The following is a 24529-nucleotide window of genomic DNA, read 5'->3' as shown; positions in this document are numbered from 1 at the left end:
CAGACTTAAATAAACCATAAGAAAAATTAGATAATTTTAAGGTAGAGAGTGAAAATGTGGAAATAAATTTGTGAATGAAACTACATAATAATATATTTATACTCATTGGCCAAAACAATTTGAAAGGTGTTCTACATGCCTAATCTCTCTCCCCCACATCCCATCAAGAATTTGTTGATGACACAATCCTATTTGGCAACTCTTTTTTTCATTAAGCCAAACAATGGAAGTTGATCCTCAACAAGTATGTTAGTATATAGGGTTAGCAAATCAATTGTACAATGAAAGTATATGTTATATTTCTTCAATATTGAAGTCGGATTGCAAGAGAAAATCATTAATATTCTCGATTGTCAGAAGAAGTCTCTTCTAATGACCTACCTTGGTCTTCTTCATGCCACTAGGAAGCTGCTGCATAATTACTAGTTTGGGATCATGGAAAGGATCTAAATAAAACTTGCATGTCATAAGGATAAGTTACTAAGTCAAGCAAGTAAGTATCAACTTTTGAAAGCCACCATATAGAACATTGCAGTGTATTAATTATCTTGATTTAAAATTCCAACCTTCATAGCTAACAATATTGAGCAAATATAGAAAAAAATATTATGGACACAAGTTGAAGAAAAGAAAAGGTTAGCCCTAATAAAATGGAAAATGATGTGCAAACCTAAAACTATGGGTGGAATTTATTTGAGGAGATTACAACCATTCAACAAATCACTTATCGCTAAGATAGGTTAGAACCTCATATCTTAAAATAATGACTGGATTAGAATTGTGCAAGCCAAATACCCGATGGACCAAAACCTCCTTTTCTCTTCTCCTCCTAAAGGTTCAGAGATCTAGTACAACATCCTCAAATCAAGGAGAATACTATAACAAGGCTTGAGATTGAGAATGGGTAATACTCTTTTAATTAAATTTTGGGAAGAAACCTACGTGGGTAATGTTGCATTGTGTTCCTTCCCTCGCTTTAGTGACCTTATTGTTCATTTCAACCAACACTTTTGGAGTAAAGTTGTATCATTATTTCAATTGGAGGGAGGACAAACCTAGATTCAAGTTTTTTCCTTCTTAGATTCTTCCAAGAGGGGAGCTGAGCTTTCTATTTCTAGAAACCATAGGTGATTGTCAATTTTTTTATCATAATAGGAAGGATAAGGTTGTTTAGTCCCTTAATTTGGAAGGCAAATTTTTTATTTCTTTGGCCTACAATTTGGGATGTCATAATGTTGGAAACAAGGTTGTATCAAGAAGCTTATTTGGGTCTGGAATATCATTCCAAAAGTTGCTCATTTCTAGTGGAATACCAGCCACTTGAGGGTCCTTACAATGAATAATTATGTTAGGAGAGGGTTTCATCTTGTCAACAAATGTTCTCTGTCAGCAATAGAAAGAGTTGGTGGACCATTTGTTTCCACTATGATTTTACAAGAGGCATCTAGAATAAATTTTCCATGGCTTTGCATACAAGTTGGATGCTCCATGGAAATGCAAGGAGCCTTATTGGATCCTAGAAGGACAAATCTCCCTTCAAACACCCAATGCTTCGAAACCTCTAGGACCAATTCCCCCATTTCTTGCTTGGTTTTTCTAGAAGGAGAGAAATAATCACATTTTTAGGGAAGAGTCTAAAGATAGTGAAGGGGTCTTCCAAATAGTGAAGAGTGCATTCAAAGAGAGCGTCAAATTTATGAACCATGGAAGTGCTACTCAAAATGTAACACTCCTAGAATTACTTGTTAGGAGAGAGTGGGGAGTTACTTGTAAAATGGACAACCTTAAAGATAGTAAGAAGACTCTCAAGAAGCATGTGATATGGAGAAAGCTTGGACCTAAATGGGTCAAACTAAACTTTGATGGTTACAACAAGGGCATCCCAAGGCTCACAGTTGTGCCAGGTGTGATAAGAGATTCAAATAAAAAAAAATTACAAGGGTATGGAAGAAATATTGGGATAAGGAATAATACTGAGGTGAAGGCAATCACTCTATGGTGGGGCCAAAAGAGAAATTTAAACCATTTTTTTAATAGAGCTATAAATGAGGAAGAATCTAAATTAATCATAGATATTATAAATTCAAGATCCAATCCTCCATGGAAGGTCAAGAACTATATGGCAGATAACAAGGATATGATTGGACGATATTCCAACTAGGCGGTCACTCATAACTTTGGGGAGGTAATAAAAGTTGCTAATGCCTTAGCTAATGGACTAGAATTTAGGAAGTGGAAGTACTGGACTAGAGAAGTTGAGTTCTTGAGCCATATTAGAAACATTATATTCAAAGATAGGAATGAAAGTTTTGTTACCTATGGAGAATAAAAATATGCTTGGAATATCGCTTGTTGTAACTCTAACATGGATTGCTACTCAACACTATGAGTTAGTTTTCGTGGTGAAGGTTGACATGATGGGGTCATGCCATGATGAATTTGAAAGCTTTACTAATTGGCAAAGAAATAACAACAAATTTGATGTCTCCATCTACCCTTGGGATTTGGCATTAGAGAATATTTTCATCCACTCAAGGAAGATGTACAATTACACCTTGAGAGGGATGGGTTATAATTATTACTATTCATGGAAAGGTAAAGTTTGTAAAAGGATATGAAATGAGACCTTTATCACATGGCACTAGTAGTAAGTCTTTGCTAGTGGCTCTTAATCTTTATTTTAAACTAGTTATATATAATGATCCATCACTAGATCTTTTGCTTTGGTTTTTGGTATGGCTAATACTATTTTTTATTTCTAGGAAGAAGATCTACTACCATGGGAGGCTAGAGGCTACAGGTTGAACCAACCTCATTTGATTCACTTAAGAAAAATACCTAGGTCTGGGATATATTTGACAAAGGTAGAATTACTCCTTTTCTTAAGACCTTGATTGGGAGTGATGAGGATTTATCCTTACAATTAATGAATAGTTAGAAGAATGGGAGAGTTGAGGTTAGGGGTGTCAAGATGGAAGTGTCAGAAGAGATCATTATGCAAGCTATAGGATTAAAATGCGAAGGAGAAAGGGTTTCTAGGTTGAGACAAAAGCAAGCGTATGAGAACTACATGGCACTTTTTTTGGAGAAAGAGAGTTGCCTAAAAAGATATCAAAATAGGTTTAGCTAGGAAGACTTCCTTGGGGTGCGATGAGCTACCACCTCATCAAGTATTTTACCCTAAAAGGAATATTTTCCATAGTTCACAACTACCACTTTCCCCTCTTAAATCACCTTCATCACCATAAACCTATAAGTTTCCCCTTCTTTCTCTTTTCCTCAATGGGTAAATGTGCATCCAAGCATGTTTACCCTCCATTGCATCAAGGCCTAATTTATGCTATGTATAATTTTTATTTGGAGAACAATCTTATTGTCAATCTGATCCCTTTCGATAACACCCATAATAATCAAGACCAAAAATCATCTTCACCTTGCAATTCCAAAATAAGAATTATTTTCAAAGATGATGTGCCATGTTCTTCATTATCATTTCCCTTCAAAAAGCTTTGCTTGGCTCTCCTAAGAAGCATAAACTAAACTTGGGATGTGATGCATCCCCTTTGATTATGGATGTTAAACCTAATACCACCCCAGGTAAAGGCAAGCAAATTTAGACAAACCCTAGTTGTGGTTGTTCTAAGTTTGTTAGTGGTAAGGAAAAAATGATCAACATCTCTTCTAAGAACAACCTTGTTTTCCTCCCCCCTTCCATTGACCTTTATGATAGTGAATCTGCTAAAGACAGTATTACCAACTCCTCTCATGAGCATAGGTCAACTAGGCTAGCCAAATTATCCCCGATAGCTAAAATTGTCGAGGCCATTAAGAATGCTCCCCTAGAAGACAAGAGTGAAGATCAATCAGAGGATTCTACCTTCAATGAAATTGGTTCTGCATTTAGTGAGGAAACTCAAGATGACCCACAAAATTTGGTTTAGGAAGACTCTTTGGCCTACTCAACCCTAATGGAAAAATAGTTAAACGAAGCTTTGGAAGGTTTGAACAACCTTAAGGATTACAGGAAGATGAGGATCCAGAAGTTGAAGGGGAACTTGAGGACGCTATGATTGTTGTGAAGATTAAGGACCTTAGTGCAAGAGTGGAGAACCTAGAGACACCTCAAAATTGCTTGGGGTGTGAAAGAAACAGGGAATGGATCAAGAACCTGGAAAGCAGTATCCAAGACTAATAAAGATCAATCGTTACCTAGTGTAGAAATGTGTTATGTAGGTTGTGATGATTGGTAAATAGATTGAGAGGGAGAAGAAAAGAAAGGGCCCTATTACAATGGAGAGTGGAAGGACAAAGGCAAAGAAGAACAGTAACCTTCTTTCATGGGAGGAGGAACTAAAGGACATACTAGATAGTTGGGCTATTTAGTTTAGTGCTCCTATAGTTTCTTTGGATGCTCCTAGTGCTAGGTGCTCTATTTCTTTTTTTTCGGTTGGTACTCTTGATACTCGAAATTGTTACGTTTATATTATGTTGTGTCATTTTGGTTTAACTCTTCAATTGGTGGGTTCGTATAAATGATAAATAGATGTCAATAAGAACAAAACATATAAAAAAATAAAATTATAAACTAAATTCAAAAATATTGCATTTATCAATATATTATTACATAAAAGATAACAAACAAATAACAAATTTTACCATTATAAAAATGTAAAAGAAATTCCTATAATTTTTAAATAGCACAGTATAAATAATTTTTATTTTTATTATTTATATATATATATATATGTGTGTGAGAGAGAAATCAAATATGATTTTATTAGGGTTGGTGTGTTTGAGATGTCCACCATTGGTGAACTAAACCTTACGAAAGGGACAATAAAAACCTTTCCGCAATAATATAATTTATATTTTCTAGGGTTTTCATAAATAACATCGATGGTAGATGAATAGAATAATATTTATAATAGTAGAATAACTGGGGTTGTTGGTAGATGCGCCCATCGAAGTTTGAAGCCCATATTCTAATTTCGTATGCTTTAGCTAATGGTGTACATTAAAAAGAAGTCTTATGAATTTGTTCTTTTGTACTTTCCTACGCAAACCTAAATAACTGGACTTCCCTCCTTAACTTGCTCGCCTGTTTTTCCTATTTCTCGTAACACCCGTCAATGGCCATCCACAGCTTTGTAACCCTCGTCTACAAATCACAATGCTCTTAACGAAACTTAGTCTACAGAGAAGGTGGCGATTCTATCAAATTCATTTCATTACAGAGTCTAAAAATCCAATATATGGCGCAACTAGTCACGCCGCCTGTCGTCCAGCCTTCAAGGCCTCTTGGTAATTGCCTGGGTTGTTTATCATATTTTGTAAGATAAGCCAATAGTTTTGTTAATCATTCTGATAGATGTGAATGAGCTCTTTTTCGAATAACATTTAACAAAAATAATATGGCCTACTGAAATTGACAAGTCTCCAGTTATTGTGCTTTAGATTCTTAAGATTTTGCCACCCATTTTAGGAATCTAAGTATTTTGGGCGTCATCATGGATGAAATGAACTTTTGCAGGCACAGGATTTGCAACGAGGAGGATCACGCTTGGAGAGATCGAAGCGTGTCACGTTTCAACGTTTCAGAAGATATGGAGTTCTAGTGATAAGAAAGGGGTTGCATTCTACAAGCCTGTTGATATTCCTCCTGGATATTTTATTCTGGGTCATCATTGTGAGTGTAACACTGATTGCCTTCAAGGCTGGGTTGTTGTGACAAAGGATGCTAATGAAAATAAGGAATTAGGTGGGTCCGCATCCCTTCCCCCACTAGTAAAACCAGTGGATTACTCGCTGGTGTGGAGTAGCGAGTCGGAGAAGGATAAAAAGGGGGGAAATGGCTTCTTCTGGTGGCCCAACGCCCCTCAAGGGTATAAAGCTCTGGGCTACCTTGTCACAAACGGTCCGGAGAAACCATCTTTGGAGGAGCTCAGATGCGTTCGATCAGATCTAACTGGAGTTTCCAAGACTGGCAATAACATTTGGAATAAGAAAGACGGTACCTCTTCTTTCCAAGTGTGGAGTACAATCCCGGACCCAGAAAAGCAAGCAAATGGGGTATTTGCAGGGACATTCTTTTGCACCACAAACAGCGAAAGTGGAATCTCAGAACTTCCGGTGGCTTGTCTAATAAACGCAAATTCCATACCGATAGGAATGCCAAGTCTGGATGACGTCCATTCAATTATAGGCAAATATGGTCCCACTGTATTTTTCCATCCCAAAGAGACATATTTGCCCTCATCTGTTCCGTGGTTTTTCGAAAATGGGGCATTATTATACAAGAAGGGCTCATTCACGCCCGACCCAATTGCAGAGGACGGTTCAAACCTCCCACAGGGCGGCTCGGCTGACGGTGAGTACTGGATTGACCTGCCTTCAAACTCTGCAAAAGCTAAAATTGTGAGGCGTGGAGATTTAGAGAGCGCAGAGGCGTATGTACATGTTAAATCAGCACTAGGAGGAACATTTACAGACATCGTGATGTGGGTGTTTTACCCCTTCAATGGCCCGGGCACTCTAGCGTTCTTCGGGTTGGTCTTCATACCGCTGGGTAGAATTGGAGAGCACATAGGTGACTGGGAGCACGTAACTTTACGTGTGAACAACTTCACCGGAGAATTATGGGCTATTTACTTTTCTCAGCACAGTGGAGGACAGTGGATTGAAGCTGGGGATTTGGAATATGTGGAGGGGAGTAAGAAAGCCGTGGTTTATTCAGCCAAAAGTGGGCATGCTAACTTTCCTAGGGCAGGACTGGTTCTTCAGGGGTGCGGAAAACTTGGAGTGGGCATCGCCAATTCCTCAAAGAAGAGTGCGTATTTTCTGGATACGAGCAAAAAGTATAAAATTGTGGCTGCAGAGTACCTGAAGGGAATGGAGAACTGTGAAAATGTTACAGAGCCGGCATGGTTGAACTATGGAAGGAAATGGGGACCCGAGATCGAATATGCGTCTTCAAACCTGGTGGGATGTGTTAAATTGCCGTCTGAAGTTTCTGGGGAGGATGGACCGACTGGACCCAAATGGAAAAGCAGCTGGTATGGTGATGAAAAAGTAAAAGACGTATTCTAGACTTGGAGATAGTTGTAAAGAGACGTGTTTTACAGATGAATGGAAATTGGGCTGCTGAATCGAATGTTGGAAAGTTTGGACTGGACGGCCACAGAGATGCTGTCTTCACACTTGTATAGATAGCCTATGAAACTTCTCTTAATTGGATCTTTTTCCATGATGTTGACAATTTGGAACCGGCTTGTCTGATTAATGTCCACAAAGACAAGATTGCTATATGTACATTCATTCTTATTTCCAATTATAATTTGCTGACTTTGTAGTGGCTGATGTTTGAACTCGTGGTGTATTAATCAGTTTTCACTTCTTAATTAAACTTAATAAAAAAATTATAATGAAGATTTAGTTCTGTAAAGAAATAAAAATTAATTATTTTAAGTTTCTACAATTCATAATGTTGTTTATTCTTATTTTTGGATTTGATTTTGTTGGGTTTTCTACAAACATTTCTAATTTATCATTAGTATCTCTTCTAATTTCTATTATTTTGATGATGGATACCATAGTATGATTTGAAACATTGATGCAAAACTCCAACACAATCAAATCTAGAATTAAAAATGAAAAGAAATAAAAAATATTTTTATAAAAACTAATTAGATTAATTAAATAAAATTTAGATATTAGAGTTGAGATAAATAATGAAATTAAAATAAATTTGCAAACTTTTAAAAAAATCACCTTTCTATTATATCTTCATGGATGTCCATACCCTATTCCAAATCTCCCTTTTTGACACAAGAAAGAAAGATACTAGCCAAATTTAAGAGTTTTCTATTGCACCTACCAATCACATTTGCTAGAAAAATTATAAAACCTTTTAAGAAAATTCATTTTGTGTATATCCAATAATAATGGTATTCCATGAAACAACATTATTTTAGTCATTTTCAAAATAGATCACTATCTTATCTATGATTTACCATTTTTCATGCATTTACTAGATGTCGCATCCAATTTGTTAGCCCTCTAGAATATGCTATATTTTTTTCTAAATTTTGATTATGATACCAAAACTTGTCTTATTAACAATTATGTTGTCATGGTGATTCAACTTTATATCAATTAAATATTATTTTTAATTGATATACAAGTTTATTTCATATAGACCTTTTATAGAGGCTTTTCTATCATCTCCCACAATACTATCAATTGATTGAAATAAAAAATGTTGACAAGAAGCCTCAAATACAAGGCATTGTTCATCCATTACCTCTACATTGGTGTTCATTGTGGCAATATCCCCCTTTTTCACTAAGCATTCATTCTAGCAATCTAATATGAGATATTATGGTGGATATAGAATTATATTTCGAAAAATAAGTACTTAACAAAAATAAAATCTATAAATCCTTATTTAGGATAGGAATTTTACACACCTTTAATATTTTCATCCTCTAGAATGAAAATTTTATCCCTTGGAGAGGTGGGGAGGCTTGATTATCCCAAATATACCAAAAAACTACCTTACAAAGTAATTATTGTAGATATTTGTTTAGGGAATAGTTTATGTTTCATGGCTCTTTCAATTTTGGCCTCGTCACAAACATGGTCTTAGTAGGTTTCATTGCATGGGGTTTATCAACATTATTGTTAAGGTAAGATGAAAAAAACTCTACAACATTTTTTACGAGATTCTTGAAAATCATTGCAACATACTCATTTTTTATCAAAATTATTTGGATGCATCTTAGGGAGCTATTACATACCTTGATGGTTCCAACCACTTTGATTGCCTCAATAATGCTTAGTGAGATATTTTTAGACATTTTTTATAAAATTATATTCAAAAGAAGTGACTTTAAATTTTAGGAGTAGGGATATGATTGTTGGCTTTATGTTTTTTTCTTTGTTGTATTATATAAAATGTTGATGTTTTTTATGCAATTTTTTATTGATGGGTGCTTTAGATGATTTTTATTTATAAATAGTCATGTCTACTAAGAACTACATGAAATTAAAAAAAATCTATGAATATTGTTGAAAGTGTTATTTTGAGTTTCTAGGTAGAAAATTATACAAATATTAAAACATATTTTTTAAGATTTAGATAGACTCTAAAAAAAGTCAACTTAATAAGAAACCTTCAAAATAGTAGTCAAGATTTGCATGATTATAATTAATAACTATATCTAATAAGCCATTTATGTTCTTACAGCATTTTAAAATTAACTACAACCTTATTGCTTGATAAAAATTAATAAAAGGTTTGTAACTTAATTCCTTTAAGATTCTTGTAGTTGTCATTTTATTTAACATAATAAGAATTTATAAACTAAATTAAACATCTACAATTTTTAATAAAAAAATTACATGCAGATTTATTTGTTCATTGCCCCCTCCCCCCACTAACATCAGTTGGTTAAAAATCAAACTTTGAAGGGTCGTCTAAAGGAAACTCCTTGAGTGGGTGGGGGTGGGGTCATCAGAGATCCATTTCAAAAGCTATTGATGGAATGTGTGTTTACCTTGGCATTCAAATGTCCAACTTTGTGAAGGTGGTAGCGTATAGTATGGGATATCTATCACTAAGGATAATGATTACCAAAAAATCATTATAGAAGGTGACTACAACAATGTCGCCTTCTATAATGAGAGGAAGCGAGAGAGGGGGTACGGTTTCATATAGTGAGGATGATACATGTAGAGAAGCAGAATTTGACAATGTAGAGGATGGTTTGTTGGTTGCTCCTTGTTCCTATTATGTGGGGGTTTTATTGTATTCATGGCTTTAGAGGGTTTTGGTGTGACTTCCCTGTTCTCTATTGATAGCCGTTTTTGGGAGTGTTTTCTTTTGGGTGTCGGGATTGTTGGGTTCCTGGGGTGTTGGATCGGTGCTTGATGTCAGTTTATTGCTTTGTTTGGAGTCAGTGTTTGTCATTTATGTGCCTATTGTGGGTGTGCTAAGGTGTTTTGGTGTCGATCTCAATTCGGTATTTTGGTTGAGGTGGATGGCCTAGACTATTGATATTAAGCTTAGTTTCTCCTTCCAGTTCTTAGTTGGACTTGTTCTTGTTGTCATCTATTCTTTTCTAAGAGTGGTTGTGAGTCAGGTGGTTGGCTTGTGTTGGGGTTTATTTGTGATCTCAGTTGGCTCTAGCCTCTCCTTGGTTATTCTAGGGTTTGTTCATTTTGGGACCCTTTGTGGGTCAGCAATGGTTTTAGCCCCCCTGCTATGTTCTTCCTAGTGTGGTTTTGGGGCTTTGTCTATGGCTTGGGTGCTCTAATTTGGGCCTACCTTTTGTTGGTTGGAAGAATTCTTTCTATAGTGGTGATGGGTGGGGGAGAGATTGAGTTTTTTGTCAGTGGTTGGTGTTTTCTCATGCTTAATATATTCCCTTTCCTTTCTCCTAGCTCAAGTTCTTATAGCTTGGATTTGGCTATTCCTGGGAGCTCTTTGGTTGTTTTTGGTGTTTCCTTTGTGGTGGATGCTAATTTTTAAGGGCCCATTTTGTAATTTTGGATAGGGGTTTTTGATATTAGGAGATATTTTTCTCCTATTTTGTGGCTTTACTCTTGGGGGGCTTTTGCTACCCTATTTTATTCTCATGCTTCGGTTGCTCCTATTGAGGTGGAGTGAGAGTTGATGGGATATTTTGTTTTCCTATTTTGGCATATATATTTGTTGCAGAACTATACTATATAGAGATGGAGGTATCTTCTTTTGAGGTGGAGAGTTGGTTTGCAAGAGATGGTGGGGTTGTTGTAAGGGGGTTGTGGTTGCCCTTCCTATAAAATTCTCTCTCCTTATATTATTGGGTTAGATGGAGATGGTGTTTCTTTCTTTTCTTCTATAGATCTTTCCTATAGAGATGAAATTGTTTTCTATTTAGGTGGAGATATGGTTTGTAGAAGAGGATTTGAGATGTTGTGAGGGGGTTGTGGTTTCCCTTCCTTTGGTTGACACTCTTCCTATTATAGTGAGGTGGATGTCTAGGGTGTTTCTTGTTTATGTTTTAGCAAGATTTCTCTATTCCACTTACAGTTGCATATTGTTTGTTCTTTGTAGGTTGTGGGTAATTTATGTTTTACCTATTGCAAGATTTCTCAAGGTTATGGGGCCTTGTTAAAATACATAATGATTATTTATACAAGAGTTAAGTTTGTTGGTGGCTTTGGCCATGCTCTTTTGCAGATGGGTCTTTGATTTTGTTTTCTCTTTGGTCTACTATTGTTGGGCTATTGTTGGCCTTTGCTTATCTTTTGGCAATATTTGGCTTGTGGGTTCCAAATCCCCATAAAATTTGATTGTAAAGGGTTGTGGGGCCCCTTCAAAGCTTGTTTTACTAAATAAAAAACAAAAACAATGTCATTATGATTCACCAAAAATACATACCTAGATGGACTTATAAGGGATTCATCACCAAATGCCAAAGTGTCATACGTGCTTTTGGCCACATCAGGATCAATCACAGCCTTAGAGGGGAATAAGACTACAAACAAGCTAGCAAACCATGGCCCCTTCTCCAACAAGCTCAAGATGTTGATGACACAGCATGAGTTGTCTATTGATATTCATGTCATGATACAAGAAGACATTAATCCCAATGATGCATAAAGATCTAAAGATTGCCTTTTTATTTATCATATTGGCTATCTTGTACTTCAATCATTTACTAATTTGGAGTTGGTTTATTAAATTGGGGGAAAGCAACATTTCCCTCAAAATTGCCTTTTGCTAACATTTTCTCAAAGTTGGTATTCAAAACATTTTAACGGTCACTATAATTGGTTTCCCTGGGAAAGGATTAGCCATGGGTGGTGATCTCGTTCAAACCAAGTGAGACAAATGTGACAAATTCAAGCCGAATAAAGCTCTCTGGAAGAAGTTCAAGAGAGGTAATTTGGCACCTTATATTGAGGGCATGAAGAGTTTTAACCCTTCCCTCTTAGATAAATTTGTCCAGTCCTAGAATGAGAGAAAAGTTAAAGTTGGGGGTGTGATTTTTACAATGTGCACATAGATTATATTGTTGTTGTGATTGGTCTTATTGTGGAAGGTGCGACCTTCCCTAAGAAACCAAAGGGGAACTACAAAGTTGATATTATGAGGTTCCTAAAGTCGAGAGAGAAGGTGGCTCATCTGCAAAGTGTCTTTAACAAATAAGATTTGTATGGTGTCTAGAAGGAGGTCACTCTACTTCTTATGAAGTAAATTACTCTAGATGGAAGATTCAAACGTTTTCACTCCCAGCTCTTCCTAATGCTTAATCATCTCAAGTATGGAGTGAAAATGAACTTCCCCTACTAGATTTTTCATCCATGTTTCTTAGTTTGTTGCTATTGCAAAAACATTAAATGTTCTTCTCTTGCACTAGAGGCTTATCTTGAGGTTGTATAATTTCCATTTGGCATTGACCCCCCAATAGTGGGCCTTTGATAGACCCCTCTCGCCCTCTCACAAACTCCACCTTGGTTGTTGAGCTCTCTAAGAACCCAAACTACAAAGGTACCCCTAGCGCAACCCCTAAGCACAAAGGAACTCCTACTTGTGTTAACCCTAACCAGTCCACTAAAAACAAGAACTTTTTAGCCCCTCTCCCCAAAGTCATTGTGTCTAAAGAGCCGGATGCAGAGGTTCTCGAGGAAGATTGGGAAGAAAGAGCTTGAATTATCTCCAATAAAGAGGTGGACTTCATCATGGAATGTATGACATATAAAAATATTCATATTCAATATGACAACAATTTCAAGGTGGATATTGTACTTGCAAAAGCAAGTTTCACAAAACTCTTGACCTCTTGATAAGATTCATAAAAAAAAAATTGACATCTAAAAGAACTTGAAAATGGTTAAGAATTCAATTCCCCAAAGATAATAAAAAAAAATTGACATCTAAAAAAGACCTTAAAAATTGATAAGAATGAACTCTCCAAAATTATTAAGAGATAATTTAGAAATAGCTATTTACCATATTGACTCCATAGAGCTTGGAGTGCATGTACACCGTCGCATGCAATATTATTGATAGAAGATTTCGTCACTATCAGACTATTTAAGAACGGACAGATGTTGCCGGCATGGATGTAAATGTGAATTAAACGAAGCACGGCCAGGATAGCAAAGTTGATAGTGACAAATTTGATGCTGCAACATATATTCCATTCCGAGATATTACATGGGTTCGTCCCCTATCCAGCCAGAGCTTCCTTGGTCATCAACCCGTGTGAAAATAGTTTATTTACAGCTAATGTGCTTGGCCTGAGAAAGCGATGGATCCTCCCATACCCAGCTCTTTCTCCATTTTATAGAGGTATATTTTCTATCGAGGCAGACTTGCATAGTACGTACCAAGCATTAACGTCCAAAGTTTTGGATTTCTGATCCATTCTCTTCCCTCCGTCTTCTGTCGGAAAAAACGTTAAAATTGTCAGGATTCTCTTGAAAACATCGCATTTCAAGCAATAAGAGTAAACGAAATCATTCACTTGTGCAGGCCAGCAGCGAACATGGTTCAGTATAGCCTTCACTGCAATTCATACGAGATGTTCTTCCTTTGTGTTGCACTAATACCTCTCCTCTTCATCTTCATAGCGCACTTGTTCCGCAAAAAATCAGGTGGCTTGACTCTTTATCCTATACTTGGCTTTCTCCCCACCTTGATAAAAAATCGTCACAGGTTTCATGACTGGGTTGTAGACATACTCCTTACTTCTCCCTCCGCTACAGTCAATTACCACCGCCCAGTAGGAATAATAGGGCTTCTCACTGCCGACCCTGCAAATGTGGAGCACATCCTCAAAACGAGATTTGAAAACTATGAAAAATCACCCCGCTTGAAGTTTATTGTGCGGGATTTCTTGGGCAGCGGAATCTTCAATGCGGACGGAGAGCTGTGGAAGATGCAGAGGAAGGCCGCCAGCTATGAATTCAATACAAAGTCACTCAGAAATTTCGTCGTCGAGACGGTGCAGTCGGAGATTACAGATCGCCTCATGCCCATCCTTTCCAATGTCTCCAACAAAGGAGTGTCTGTAAATTTGCAGGATGTTCTGCAGAGATTTGCCTTTGATAATATTTGCAGAGTTGCCTTCGGAGTGGATCCTGCGTATCTACATCCTTCTCTTTCTCAGCTCGCCTTTGCCCGAGCTTTTGACGATGCAACGGAATTAAGCTTTGGGAGGATCTTTTACAGCGTGCCCTTTGCCTGGCAAATTAAAAAGATGCTCAATATTGGCTCTGAAAAGCGTCTGCGAGAAGCGATTAGTGTGGTGGACGAATTTGCACTGGGTATTATTCAATCCAGAAGGAAGGAGATTGCGGAGATTCAAAGTAAGAAAAGTGGTCTGCTCAGAGATGACCTTCTTTCCAGATTCATGACAACCTTTGGAACGGATGTTTCAGTTGAGATTGAAGAGAAAGCTGTCCTGACTAACAAATCTGATTTGTTTCTGAGAGATATGATTGTTAATTTTATGTTGGCAGGCAGAGATACATCATCTACTTCTCTGACTTGGTTCTTCTGGGTGTTGTCTTCTCATCCCACAGTGGAACAAGCCATTCGCTGTGAAATTATGGAGATCTTAGCAAAAAGAAAAGAGTGCACTAACATGGACGAAGAATATGATAAGTGGATTGTTTTTAGCTACGAAGAATTGAGAGATATGCAATACTTGCATGCAGTTGTGTGTGAGTCTCTGCGCTTGTATCCTCCTGTGCCCATCAATGCCAAAACTGCTGTCCAAGATGATGTTTTACCAGACGGTCGATTTGTGGGTAAAGGATGGGGTGTTGACTACAGTATATACGCAATGGGAAGGATGAAAAGCATTTGGGGTGAGGACTGCGAGGAGTTTAAGCCGGAAAGATGGTTGAAAAATGGGGAATTTGTGGGAGAAAATGCTTACAAGTTTGCAGCCTTCAACGCTGGGCCTCGGATATGTATGGGAAAAGAGATGGCGTTTATTCAGATGAAATCAGTCGTGGCTTCTATTGTCCATAGCTTTAGTGTGAAGGTGGAAGAAGGATTTGTTGCGATGTACACACTTGACTTCAATATGCGCATGAAAGGAGGACTACCAGTAATCCTTACAAAAAGATGTAATTAACTTTGTGCAGATGACATTGTTTACCATTTTGTTATGGTCTTGAAGTCATAAGTATCTCTGTACAGCACAAATACCTATATGATGTGTTTGAATTTATAGTTTATGTTTTTCTTTGAAAGACTTGCCTAGCATATGTTCTTAGCTTTGTTGTTTAATATTGTCTTAATAAAATGTTTTAAGCTACCTTGTATGTATCTATTTCGGTGTGTTGTGTACTTAATGACGACGATAAAAATAATTTATATTAGATTGTTATGGTGTTTTATATGAAGTAAAAAAAATTATGTCTTAAATTTGTGATATTTAAAAGCTTTCATGGGGTTTATCTTGATTAGTATATGGTCACTTATTGACTTATATATGCCTTAATTATTAACAATATATAGTATAAATATGTTGCAAGACTAAATCATATAATCACAAGTACTACACCAACAATAGGACCATGCCCAAGTTTTGACTCATCTACCCTACATAAATATAATCAGAAATTAGTTTAAATTTTGAAAAAAATGGACTTATGAAAAATGATATTGCAGTTTCTTCCATTTGCTTAGATTTTGTCTAGAAAGAAGTACTAATTGCTTATTTGTGCAGAATTCATGCAACCATTTTTTCCAAACCACTCTATCATAAATGTAAAAGTGTTAAATAGATATTTTGATTTTGTACCTTTGATCATGACTTGTGTCAGTTCACTTCTTATGTTCTGTCAACACTCTGAAGATTGTATTTGTTATGTCAAATCTCCTTTCTAATATATTCTCCTTATTCAATTGCCAAATCTTATATATTCTCTAGCAAAACTCAAGTGCAATATGGATCTCCAAAACAACCAAAAACTACTAGCTCTAAGTAGTCATTAAACTTGTGTGGAAATCCCTTCATTGCAAGGGTTGTACTAATTGCACCAACGTCTCAAATATCTAGCATGGAAGTGTAATTGTCAGGCAATGACAATTAAATACCAATATTCAAAAGTTGCTATGATGAATGTTAATGGGTGCTCTATTTATATATGACCTATTGCCCCGTATTATGGTTGCATATATCATTGATCTATATTTCAATGAACTTGAGATGCATAATATTTTGACATGTCCAAATCATTAATATATAAAAACTACTATGTGCAATTTATGTAGCGATAAAATTCTTCATTGCCATGAAGAAAATTTAGATAGCTAATACAATGTTTTTAAGTGCCTAAAAATCAACTTTAAAAATGAAAACACTATTTAATATAGCTCTAATGTTATGTCAAGCAGAAAAAAGACACCACCACTCTGATGTCAAAATATTAATTTAAGTTTGTTTACCATTAGCTTACTCCAAAACCAATAATAAAATCCTAATATGATGTGAGTATTATTTTAAGAAAGTAGAGGATCCATTGCTGAAGCACAAGGCATCAATGTAATGGACCAAGCAACCATATTTAGGGATTTTCACCTTAACATTTGTAAAGTGGAAAATTGAACCCTACTGATTTCCCACCTAGGAGAGAGAAAGGAAATCACTAGGATGATTTTCACTTGGGAGACACTTTACATTCAAAAGGGGGGTTGAATTCACTAGATCCAGACCCTAAAGTGAATAAGGATCTGAATAATAAGTGAATTACAAGGGTGCATTGCAATTTACCCTCTATTGTAAGTAGAAGACTTCACTTGTTGACTATGTAGAAAATGAAGACAAAATGGGTGAAATAAGGAGCTACCCATTCAGGATCGCATTGTAACTTTGGATCTGAGATATTTAGACTAATACAGATCTGCCCTACAAATTCAGAGAAAATTCATCGAGTTCAGGTTGAAGTTGCACCTAGTCCTCCAAAAAATCCGCGAGTCGAAAAGGGTTTTTCCATCTCTGCAAATGAAACCTAAATCTATAATTACAGCCGCGCACCTGCAACCTGCACACGGAAAAGAAGGGAAGAAGGGTTGTGGATAGGGGTTTGCCTTAGTCAAACCCCGATTGAGGAATCAACCTTGAAAGAAAGTAATTGCAAATGGTTAAATGGAAATGTATACCTTGTACATCTCCAATTTGTTGATGATGGTTGCTTTGCTTAATAAATGTAATCACAAATGTTGCATGAAATGGCATGTAACATGACAAAACCGTAACACACACACATGCTTGTAAATGAATGTTTTAATGTTGCTCCAATGGATGAATGAAGAAGACACATGAAGAAGGAGATGTTTGAAGACTTGAACACTTGAATGCTTGATGACAATAATGAAGGCCTCCTCCTGAATTTCTCATATCTACACTTATGCAAATGAGAGGACTAGATCCCTCTTGTATACTTTCCTAGGAGGATAATTTTCATCTCACCAAAGGCCGACATAGGGGAGATTGAATCCCAAAGAGAAAATTAGGGTCAAGGGTAAGATGGACCCATTTTGGGACCACCTAAAGAGGGAGGAAAGGGATGCCACGCCCATGTCCTATCCTTTTTGGGGCTTGGACAGGATCATAAGGTGACATAAGGGTCGAAATAGGAGGATATTTGGAATGATGATGCAGAGGGGTCCCAATTGACTCGGGAAATGTAGTCACAAAGGTGAGGGCCTAAAATACGGTCAAAATTGCAAGGGTCACAATTTTATGACGCTACATTTAACCCCCACTTTAGTGGGAGTATGGCTTACGCCAATATTGTCGATAAAGTAGAAGAAAAAGAGAGATGAAGATGAGAAATGCGGAGCAAGATCACAAGGAGTATAAGATGTCACTAATATTAAGGAACCAAGCCCCCAATCTCGGGATCTTAACTCACTCAAACATTATGCAAGAGAACACAAAACAAAAAAGAACAAGACAAACAAAACAAGAGAAAGCACCAAAGACATGACAAAAACCAAAACACGAGACAACAAATCAACTAGCCGAAGAGACCTCGATACTCAAATGCCTCAACAACTAATTGAAACACAAAGACAAATGCCATCACATAAACACCAATAATCACATAAAAGAGCAAAGTTGACATCATCCATGAACCACCAATAGTAAAACTATGAGTTCATGAGAGGAAGAAGAGAGAGAACATGAATACACACTTTGGTGATCCATGAGAAGAAAGGAAAACAAAAGGAATCATGGACATCTTGGCCCTAGAATTAGGTGATCCATGGAGAAAAGAGAACATGGAAGGTAGCCCCCAGATTTTGTCTAGGTGATCCATGTAAGGGAGGAGGGTGAGAACACCGTTAGTTCCACTCAACCTGGTGTGCATGTGTGCAAGTGAGGTGATTTTACCTCATAGGAGTGTATGCCCGAGTATGCTACAACCTGTATAAGATGTATAGTACAAATGTCAAGAAAGGCGTGACATCTCTCTGTAAGAGACTATGCTCTAGTTCTGAGGATAATCACCCTGTATAAGAGAAAAGTTGTGACATCTCACTCTAAGAGGTTGCCCTCTAGTTCTGAGAATATCCCATTGTATAAGGGAAAAGTGGTGACATCTCACTCTAAGAGGCTGCCCTCTGGTTTTGAGAATGACCCACTTTATAAGGGAAAAGTGGCGACATCTCACACTAAGAGGCTTCTCTCTGGTTCTAAGAATGACCCACTATATAAGGGAAAAGTGGTGACATCTCACCATAAGAGGCTGCCCTCTAGTTCCAAGAATGACCCACTATATAAGAGATACAATGTGCGAGAGAAATATAATACAAAAGGAGCAGTGTAGGTGCCCCCCCTTCATATGTCAACACAGTTCAATGTTGATGTCTTAAGGAAAGTATAACAAGGATACCTTCCTCCGACACCAAGAAGATATCCAACATGCAACTAATAAACTTATAAGGAACTGAGAGGGGGGGTGAATCAGTGCAAGCAAAAACAATATGAATCTGATCACCAACTTAAACAACTCAAAACTTAACAAGCATAAGAGGAATATCACCACATAAGCTAATGCCCAATAAAAAAAATTCCACATAACACAAGATATTTATATGTGGAAAACCAAAAGGGAAAAACCACATTGGGAGTTAATACCCACGAGATTCGCTATCTGCAAAATAGAAATCTTGACCAGTTAAGGTCTTACAAATATGCCCTGTTAGGAGCAGACCTAGTTAGGAGTCACCCAATTAAGGGATTTAAATGATGAGCCCTGTTAGGATAGCTTTGACCTGTTAGGATCAACCTCGCAAGAGGATTTAAGACTCTTATATAGTGCTACCTAATTAAGGGATTTACAATGTAAGGCATGTAAGGACCTACTCGGTTTAAAGGATTTTGTTGTTGTAACTATTAGGATAACAACAATTCAAATGATCTTCATATAACACCTATGTGTCTGATAAGATCCACTTCATATCCTCTAAACTTCAACAACACGTTAATACAGAGCTTCACTAATCACCACATAATCAACTTCGCCTTATTCACCTTCGATCTCATCAACATACATATGTCTATCTCATAACTCATCACATTTTTTATAGACATCAACTTAGTCGGCTACAACCTTGGAACAATTTCCTAAGTTCAATGAATCTAGACAAACTAGGATTGCATGATGAACTTATGTCGGCCACCGACATAACAAACCAAAAATATAACAAACCCCGTGTCGGTTTACCGATTTAAGTGTCTTTAACACTACCGGTTAAGTGTTCATCAAAATGCTTGCTCTATACATCAAATCTCGCTTGTCCAGTTGAATCTGCCAATGCAGTCATGAACATATCTCCAAACACCTATCTCCATCATTAATTTAAAACCTTATCATTCAACTCTTCATGAATCGCCTATACCGATTGCATGAATGCAACTCTATCTTTTTTTACCGATTAAGAACCTATTTGTCAGTTCACTGGTAAATTATCTTATGTACCGGTTATACCTTACCAGTTGCCTTCCAAGACTTAGATGACTACAAAAACATTGTTGTCATCAATGACAACACAAGACTTAGTCATCAAACATGAATCTCAATCTCTTCATCACATTCACCAATCAATCATTTACCGGTTTTGTAATTTAATGCCAACATTCTCCCCCTTTGGCATTGATGGAAACACTTAGAAAAAAAAAATTGTCGACTAAGTGTGTAAAACAAAAATCATGACATATACTCCCCTTTACTTTTACATACAAAATTTTGACTGACTCTTCAACTATTACTCCCCCTTTGACAATAATGCCAAACAAAGAAGTAAATACATGAAAGATAAATACATTTACATCAAAATTACATAGCATATATAGATATAGGAGTTCAAAATGTTTTTACAAGGCAATCATAGAAAAAGCATCACTAAAATGTGATTTCAATTGGGTCAAATCATTATGCCAGGTCTCCAAAATAGTGTCGGTTATCTCCACATGTGTCTTTATTTTCCCAGCAAACTCCTCCATGGCATCTATGGTACTCATCTCCGGTGTTGCAAGGATATCTTCAGATTCTTTATAAGCTCTCTGCAAGATTTCCACCTTCTCTATCAACTGTGTCTATAATTCCTGTAGTGATCTAATCCTCTTAACCTACTCATTTTCATAAGCTTTCAACTTATGCTGAAGTTCAACAATCCATTTTCCAAAATTAATAAAAGAGTCATTAAGGGGCTTGAATGACTCACTAAGAACTTCATGTTCTTGCTCAGCGTCCTCCTTCTTCTTCTTCTTCAAATCATCACAAAACAATGAAAATTTTGAAATAGTTGAGAGTATTTTACCTCCGGTCTCAAGTCCTTCTTTCAAATAGTCCTTATTGATAGTAAGAGAAACTTTCCCTTTATCAATTTCAGTCATCAATTGCTCAGTTCTTTTCTTCTTTTAATCCTTCTCAACACTAATATAAGATGCATCCTCAAAAGATTTCATCTGTTCTCCGGCACCATAAACAAGTTGACCAAGCTTGTCAATAGGAGTAACAAAATTATCAGTATCAGTCTCCGATAGGAAACTTGACAAAATCTCAATAGCATTTATTATTGTCTATGCCTCCTTCTATTGTTCTTTCATCCTCTTCATCTTGTCCCAGGATTGTATGGTAGTTGTAATCTCCATCAACTCAGTTGAGCTCAAAGTTTCCATGTCTAGTGGTCCTTTGATGCTTATAGCATCATCATCTTCATCATCAACAATTTTCTTTTTAAAATCAAGTGACAAAGGTGTCACTTTAGATTCAATCTTTTCTGATTTCTTCTCCTTTGTTTCCTCCTTGTCTTTAGTTTTCTCTTCTTCCTTTTCCTTTTCTTTTCCGTATGTCTTCTTTTCCTCTTTCTTTTCACTTTCCTTATCCTTTTCAGTTTCCTGTACCGGTGGGGGTTGTGTATCAACTGTTTGAGTAACTACAGGCGGCTCCTCATCTTTCTTTTGTTATTCATCTTTATTTTCTTCCTATCCCTGTTCTTGTTTAGGAACTTCTTTGGTAGGATATGGTGTATTTGAGTGAATTGAAGAGAGGATTGTAGGAACTAAGAAAGCATATGATCCTTCACTTATGTTCTCATCAACTACCTCATTAGTATATGTGTAAGGCATAGCATGATAATCAGGAAGAATTTTTGGTTTCCTAGGAACATGAATGGAATTGATTTGATTTTTGTTAGGATCTTGATTTTTGGGAGAGAGAGAATTATGAAAAGAAGGTAGGGTATCACTAGGATAAGTATCCATAATATCATCCTCTTGCACCAAATAATCCTTTTGAGGGAGGTACTTTTTAGGAGAAGAAGGAACACATTTCTCCAAAGATTCACCTTTAGGAGGGAGATCTTTGAAAGAAGTGTCCATATTCCTTTTTTGCACCAATGTGTTCTCATTAATGGGAGAGGGTAAATCATAGGTATGAATGAAAGGGAGAACTAAATTATCATCATATGCATGAAAGGGAACATCATGAACATCTTTAATGTAACTTGAAATTGAATTAGAAAAATAAGATAAGAACTCCATATGCACCTATGATCAAACAAGAAACTCATGTGTCATTTAACCATAATAATGTTTACCCCATACATGCATAGAAAATTGAATAGAGGGAAAATGGAATTTGAATTGAAAATTTGAAATTTGAATTTTGAAATTTGAATTTGAAATTTTGAATTTTGAATTTGAATTTTGAAACTTGCAAAATAAATGAATGATTCAAAATTCTAGGAAAAATGATTATTCAATTAAATGAACAAATTGATTGAAAGAATAATAATGCAACCTCCTAGGAAATTAAAATTTAAAATCAAGATTATATAAAAAAATAACCTCTTAATTTAAAATTTAAAATTATCCAAAAGAGATTGAAAATTAAAATTAGGGCCTACTGAAAAACCTCTTAATTATAATAATTGAAAGTTGTTGAATTAAATTTTTGAAATTTAAAATTAGGGTTGTTCTTAAATAACCACTTAATTTTAAACTATATCTTGAAAATTAAAATGTTGAAAGTGGAGATTGTTTTTTATTTTAGAGGATCAAAATTCGACAAAATCAGCCAATTTTCTGGATTTAAGCAATTAAATACAGTCATAAAAGTCTCCCGAAATTTCAAGAAAAAAGTCAAGGGCCAGGTTGAAAGTGCACCTGGTCCTCCCAACTTTTTCGGAAATTTTCAGGGATCAAAATTTGACAAAATCAGCCAATTTTCTGGATTTAAGCAATTAAATACAGTCATAACAGTCTCCCGAAATTTCGAGAAAAAAGCCAGGGACCGAGTTGAAGTTGCACCCAGTCCTCCCAACTTTTTTGAAAATTTTCAAGGATGAAAGCTACGATGATTTGAGAGCTAACCCCAAAAAATTGATTGATTTTACGATCTCTAGATAGGTGAAATTATGGTTTGAATGTCGAAATAGGACCATATTAGAATTTTGGAAAAAATAAGAAATTGAATTGTAATTTTGAAAAATGTCAAATCTAATGGATAGGGCCACCTTAAATAATATTTAGAAAACTGACATTGGTTGAGATTGATTTAAATTTGTACAAAATCTAATTAAATTTGAAAATTAGGGTTTTAGGACACAACCACTGAATTTTGAAATTTTGAATTTTGGGAAAAGGAGGGAAACTAAAAGTTTGAATTTTAGACAAGAAGACAAGTCTAAAAACAGTCACAAATCTGAAAATTAAATATAAATCCAATTTTTGCTCAAGTTCAAGTTGATGTTTCAAAATTAGGGTTTTGACAATTAATCATTTAATTTTGTAAATTTGATTTGCAAATGAACAAGACAATGAAAGAATTGAATTTGATAATCAATGTAATTTTCAGATCTAAGACAATAAAGAGCATTTTTTGCAAAATACAAGCATGTAAGACGTCGGGTTCACCAAAATGTAAAGTGGAAAATTGAACCCTAGTGATTCCCCACCTAGGAGAGAGAAAGGAAATCACTAGCATGATTTTCACTTGGGAGATACTTTACATTCAAAAGAGGGGTTGAATTCACTAGATCCGGACCCTAGAGTGAATAAGAATCTGAATACTAAGTGAATTACAAGGGTGCAATGTAATTTACCCTCTTTTGTAAGTAGAAGAGTTGACTTGTTGACTATGCAGAAAATGAAGACAAAATCGGTGAAATAAGGAGCTATCGATTCAGGATCATGATGTAACTTTGGATCTAAGATATTTAGACTGATACAGATCTGCCCTACAAATTTGGAGAAAATTCATCAGGACCAAGTTGAAGTTGCACCTGGTCCTCTGAAAAATCCGCGAGTCAAAAAGGGTTTTTTCGTCTCTACAAATGAAGCCTAAATCTGCAATTACAGTCATGCACCTGCAACCTACACATAGAAAAGAAAGGAAGAAGGGTTGTGGATAGGGGTTTGCATTAGTCAAACCCCGATTGAGGAATCAACCTTGAAAGAAAGTAATTTCAAATGCTTAAATGTAAATAATGGAAATGTATACCTTGTAGATCTGCAATTTGTTGATGATGGTTGTTTTGCTTCTTGAATGTAATCACAAGTTGCATGAAATGGTATGTAACATGACAAAACCCTAACACACACACATGCTTGTAAATGAATGTTGTAATGTTGCTCCAATGGATGAATGAAGAAGACACATGAAGAAGGAGATGTTTGAAGACTTGAACACTTGAACGCTTGATGATGATAAAGAAGGCCTCCTCCTAATTTTTTCTTATATATGCTTATGCAAATGAGAGGACTAGATCCCCCTTTTATACTTGCCTAGGAGGATAATTTTAATCTCACCGAAGGCCGATTTAGGGGAGATTGAATCCCAAAGAGAAAATCAGGGTCAAGGGTGAGATGGACCCCTTTTGGGGCCACCTACAGAGGGATGACAGGGGCACCACGCCCCTCTCCAAGGGGGACAAGGGCACCACGCCCCTGTCCTGCCCTATTTTGGGGCCTCAACAGGGTCACAAGGTGACATAAATGCCAAAACAGGA

At 36.3% G+C, this 24529-nt stretch overlaps 2 protein-coding genes across 2 annotated transcripts; both read left to right on the top strand.

The window, feature by feature from the left end:
* Positions 1-5040: 5040 nt before the first annotated feature.
* LOC131076142 (hypothetical protein At1g04090) lies at positions 5041-7362 on the top strand. Its single transcript, XM_058013204.1, has 2 exons — positions 5041-5301; positions 5531-7362. Exons 1-2 carry the CDS (start codon positions 5253-5255, stop codon positions 7084-7086), a joined length of 1605 nt encoding a protein of 534 aa, XP_057869187.1. The 5' UTR covers positions 5041-5252; the 3' UTR covers positions 7087-7362.
* A 6173-nt stretch (positions 7363-13535) lies between these two features.
* Positions 13536-15178, top strand: LOC131076099 (cytochrome P450 94A2). Its single transcript, XM_058013149.2, has one exon. It carries the CDS (start codon positions 13536-13538, stop codon positions 15132-15134), a length of 1599 nt encoding a protein of 532 aa, XP_057869132.2. The 3' UTR covers positions 15135-15178.
* The last annotated feature ends 9351 nt before the right edge of the window (positions 15179-24529 follow it).

The sequence above is a fragment of the Cryptomeria japonica genome, chromosome 10 (assembly GCF_030272615.1).
Source record: "Cryptomeria japonica chromosome 10, Sugi_1.0, whole genome shotgun sequence".
In the NCBI taxonomy this organism is placed as follows: Eukaryota; Viridiplantae; Streptophyta; class Pinopsida; order Cupressales; family Cupressaceae; genus Cryptomeria; species Cryptomeria japonica.
Note: the sequence above shows the minus strand (reverse complement) of the source record. Positions and strands in the feature narration are given on the sequence as shown.